This window comes from Ananas comosus, linkage group 12 (genome assembly GCF_001540865.1).
Source record: "Ananas comosus cultivar F153 linkage group 12, ASM154086v1, whole genome shotgun sequence".
In the NCBI taxonomy this organism is placed as follows: Eukaryota; Viridiplantae; Streptophyta; class Magnoliopsida; order Poales; family Bromeliaceae; genus Ananas; species Ananas comosus.
Genome location: NC_033632.1, coordinates 12,459,025 through 12,464,075, shown reverse-complemented (window position 1 = coordinate 12,464,075; position 5,051 = coordinate 12,459,025). Strand labels below are relative to the sequence as shown.

Sequence of the window (5,051 nt, the reverse complement as noted above, 5' to 3'; positions counted from 1 at the left end):
TTCATTTTTATTTTCAATATTTTTAACCAATTGATCATAACCGTTCGTCGAATTGAAGTTATAGATAGGTATGAATGTTTTTTTTTAACAAATTGATCATAATTGTTTGTTCTTATTTGAGATAATTTTTTACAAATTGATCATAAATTTGTATATCATATTAATTCAAAATTATGATTTACAAATTTATCGACCAATCTATCTTTTAAATTATTTTCATTGTAATATATAGATAGTCCCAAAATTTTAAATTTTAAATTAATTTTATATTTTGAATTGAAATATAGATTTACAGTAGATATTCTGGCAAAAATTTGGATAAGCATGATTTTTTTTTTCTATTTTAGAGATAAAAAAATTAAATTAAATTTTAATTAAAATATAGATTCACAGTAAATATCTTTCGGTTGGCAAAAATTTGGATAAGTATATTTTTTTTCTATTTTAGAGATAAATAGAAGTTAAAAGTTTGTTTCATTACGTTATTTATTTTATGTAAGGAAAGAGAAAACAATATTTTTTCCCGCTAAAAAATGAGTCTATCGATAGACCCAAATTTGAAATACGTGCCTTTATATATAGTATAGAAATATAGAGTCCAGTAATTATTCTTTTAGGAGGACAGATGCCTTTGCCTCCTAAGTCGTTTTAGATGATAGAAATATCGAATCGATGATCGGAACTGTTAAAGTTGATTTAAAATATTTATAACGTCTAGAAACTAAATTTCATAAATTTTAAAATTCGTTATCAAGTTCATTGAATAGTCGACAAATGACCGGTATCTTGTGAAAATAGATGTTAGACATTTTCAATTCATGATCAGAGTTATCAAATATTATTTAAATAATATAAAAAATTTTCTAGCAAAAATTTGAGCTGTTTGTATTATTTTACACTGTTAAACAAGCAAAACGATTTACACTGTAAAAAATTATCAATTTTGTAATTCTTTGATAACTACATAAATAATTTATAAAATTTATAAAATTTATTTTCTAAACACTTTAAATACTCTATATCAACTTTAATGATTCCGATCATTGATTCGAAATTCCTATCATCTAAAATGATTTATGAGTACGAAGTCGATCGTATCTAGAAAATAAATTTTGCGATTTTTCGATATCATTTGTCTAGTGATCAAGTGGCTTAAAATCAACGGCTGAAAATAAAAATCTTACAAAATATGATGATATGACATTAAAATTTTAGATCAAAGTTATTGATTTTGTTTTATATGGTATAAAGAATTTTCTATCAAAATTTCATGTGATTTGGATATTTCTACACTGTTAAACTTGGCAAACGGCTCATGCCATTAAAATTATTAATTTTGAGCCCTTCGATCACAGGCAAATAATATTGAAAATCACAAAATTTTTTTCTAGGTACTTCAATACTATAGATCAACTCTAACGGAGCGATCGTCGATTTGAAAGTCGGAACATCGAAAACAACTTGGAAGCACGGAGAGTTCCGTACTTTTAGAAGCATACCAGCCCACTCTCTCTCTCTCTATATATATATATATGATATCAGAAATAGAGGTTCTGAATTCGAGTTTTATTGGACTATAGTATTATTTAATTTATTTTATTTATTTCAAGTTCACAACTTCGCTTTGCTAAAAATTCGAGTTTATACATGAATATTAAAGGCACACCGTTTTCTAGCCGCTCAAGCTTTTGAAAAACAACGGTAATTTTATAATATCGTTGGATAAACATGCATGCTCGCATCAAACTCCTTAAGAGAAAACTTAATAGATAATTTTATTAACAATATTAGTATTAGTTTTAAATTGATAAATACCAAATACATAGTAGGTTATTGAGTAATAAGCTAATGAAAGATCTCAATTGTCCCTCAAAGCTTAAATTTAAAATCTAGATTGTTAAAATAAAAAATTTTAAAAATGTATAATCAAAATTTCAAACAAAAAATATAAATTAATTATTATAATTAATAATGTCACTCGAGAAATAAATAGTATCTCACAACGTTAAAGGGTGATCAAATCGAAAGAAAGAGAAACACCGACCGTCCAATCTAATCACACGTGGCGTGAACGGCGGGGCATCCAATTAAATGCGTCCTCAAAAAAAATCCAACGAATCACATTAACTTTCCGAAAATACCCCTGCAGGTGTAGCATCGAGGCGAGGGCATTATCGTCAAACGCATCATCGCCGCGTCGCTCTATATAAGTGGCTCCCTATGCAAAGCGAACGAGCACACACTCGCCGCCTCGTCGGAGTCCAAAGTGGCGTTCTCGTAAATTAAATAAAAAAAAAGGACTCGGCAAGTGCGAAACCCTGCGCCAAACCCTAACCCTAACCCTAATAGGTCCCAATTCGAAGCAAGGAGAGAGAGAGGGAGAGGGAGAGGGAGAGGGAGAGAGAGATAGTGTTTTCGTACTTGATGAGGCTTTTGGCGGAGTGGGTTTCGTGCGGGTGGCGAGCGGCGCGGCCGGAGGAGGCGGCGTCGGAGCGGCGGGGGCCGCAGGAGAAGGAGCGGCCCTCTCCCGGAGAGGGCGTAGTGCGGCGGCGCCGCCGTAGGAGGGCGGCGGCCTACGGCGGTGGCGGCGGCGGCGGCGGCGGCGCGGCCGATCCTTGGAGGCCCTCGCTCGGGGACATCTACGAAGAGAACGCCGCTACGGAGGCGGCGCCACTCGCCGACGCCGCCGCAGCCGCCGCGGGCCCTGCGACGAAGCTCATCAGCGCCGGATCCTCAGGTAGGGTTTCGCCCCGCGCTCGCACCGGCGAGTTCAGGTTCGCGCGCTCTCTCTCTCTCTCTCTCTCTCTCTCTCTCCCTCTCGCTCGCTTCCACTCTCTCGAGTTAATTTTTGGTCTTATATTTATGCCCCTGGATGTGGGAACAATAACGGAAATGCCATCGCGGTCGAAATTAATTAGCGTGACACGTCGTCGTACAGTATAATTATTATTATTATTATTATTATTATTATATATATATAATAATACAAATATCCTCGTCCACATGTAACAACGTAGGGGACTTAACCTCTCTCAATCACACGCCATTTGTCCAAAGCTAGTGCTCTAGTTTAGATGCTACGACGTATACTCCATTACCACACCTCTTTAATTTCTTTTTTCTTTTTTCTTTTTTATAATGACAAAACAAGTACGACATTTATTTATGCGATCCTATTTAATTGATTAAAAAAATATATTGTTTGTAAGAATAGTAATTTTCATTTATAATTGAGGTGGACCTCGAACTTCCCATTCTTACACTGTATTACTGAAAAGATTAATCAGATAAAATACGGTCTATAAAATATTGAATTATTGCAACGCGAAATCACGAACAAGCTGATTATTTATATTGAACGTCAATTAGACCATATGCTAAATCAAGTTTAACAGGAAGCTTAACTTTGGCTTTTTATTCACTTAATAGTGTCAATTGTACAAGTCCTCATTGTCTAGTCAAGTTTCAAACCCGGACACGAACTCGTTTTGATGATGGAGCTTCCGAATCGACGATTCACTCCGTTAAATATGATCTAGAGTATTTGAAAGTTTTAGAAAATAAATTTCGTAAATTTTTCAAATCATAATAAAGTCCATCAAGTGAGCATAAAATGAACGGTCAAAATCGAACGACATCCTAAAAAGCATGATCGGATCCTTCAATGCAAGATCGGAGTTATTGATCTTTATCTATGTAGTGAATAGAATTTTCTATCAAAATTTCATGTGATTTGGATATTTCTACACTGTTAAACTTGCAAACGGCTCACTACGGCCATTAAAATTATTAATTTTGAGCCCCTTCGATCACTAGGCAAATAATATTGAAAAATCACAAAATTTATTTTCTAGGTACTTCAAATACTATAGATCAACTCTAACGGAGCCGATCGTCGATTTGAAAGTCCGAACATCGAAAACAACTTGGAAGCACGGAGAGTTCCGTACTTTTAGAAGCATACCAGCCCACTCTCTCTCTCTCTCTATATATATATATATGATATCAGAATAGGAGGTTCTGAATTCGAGTTTTATTGGACTTATAGTATTATTTAATTTACTTTTATTTATTTCAAGTTCACAACTTCGGCTTTGCTAAAAATTCGAGTTTATACATGAATATTAAAGGCACACCGTTTTCTAGCCGCTCAAGCTTTTGAAAAACAACGGTAATTTTATAATATCGTTGGATAAACATGCCATGCTCGCATCAAACTCCTTAAGAGAAAACTTAAATAGATAATTTTATTAACACATATTAGTATTAGTTTTAAATTGATAAAATACCAAATACATAGTAGGTTATTGAGTAATAAGCTAATGAAAGATCTCAATTGTCCCTCAAAGCTTAAATTTAAAATCTAGGTTGTTAAAATAAAAAATTTTAAAAATGTATAATCAAAATTTCAAACAAAAAATATAAATTAATTATTATAATTAATAATGTCACTCGAGAAATAAATAGTATCTCACAACGTTAAAGGGTGATCAAATCGAAAGAAAGAGAAACACCGACCGTCCAATCTAATCACACGTGGCGTGAACGGCGGGGCATCCAATTAAATGCGTCCTCAAAAAAAATCCAACGAATCACATTAACTTTCCGAAAATAACCCTGCAGGTGTCGCATCGAGGCGAGGGCATTATCGGCAAACGCATCATCGCCGCGTCGCTCTATTTAAGTGGCTCCCTATGCAGAGCGAACGAGCACACACTCGCCGCCTCGTCGGAGTCCAAAGTGGCGTTCTCGTAAATTAAATAAAAAAAAAGGACTCGGCAAGTGCGAAACCCTGCGCCAAACCCTAACCCTAACCCTAATAGGTCCCAATTCGAAGCAAGGAGAGAGAGAGGGAGAGGGAGAGGGAGAGGGAGAGAGAGATAGTGTTTTCGTACTTGATGAGGCTTTTGGCGGAGTGGGTTTCGTGCGGGTGGCGAGCGGCGCGGCCGGAGGAGGCGGCGTCGGAGCGGCGGGGGCCGCAGGAGAAGGAGCGGCCCGCTCCCGGGGAGGGCGGAGTGCGGCGGCGCCGCCGTAGGAGGGCGGGGGCCTAC

The 5,051-nt window shown here is 36.3% G+C and overlaps 2 protein-coding genes across 2 annotated transcripts in view; both read left to right on the top strand.

Moving 5' to 3' along the window:
* Nucleotides 2,394-5,051, top strand: part of LOC109718864 — a 6,177-nt gene continuing 3,519 nt past the window's right edge. Inside the window, exon 1 of the mRNA XM_020245313.1 lies at nucleotides 2,394-2,774. Coding sequence (XP_020100902.1) covers nucleotides 2,425-2,774 — 350 coding nt within the window. The 5' untranslated portion in view covers nucleotides 2,394-2,424. The remainder of the gene's footprint in view (nucleotides 2,775-5,051) is intronic.
* Nucleotides 2,601-5,051, top strand: part of LOC109718861 (calcium/calmodulin-regulated receptor-like kinase 1) — a 14,423-nt gene continuing 11,972 nt past the window's right edge. Inside the window, exon 1 of the mRNA XM_020245309.1 lies at nucleotides 2,601-2,737. The gene's annotated coding sequence lies outside the window, so the exon portion shown is untranslated. The remainder of the gene's footprint in view (nucleotides 2,738-5,051) is intronic.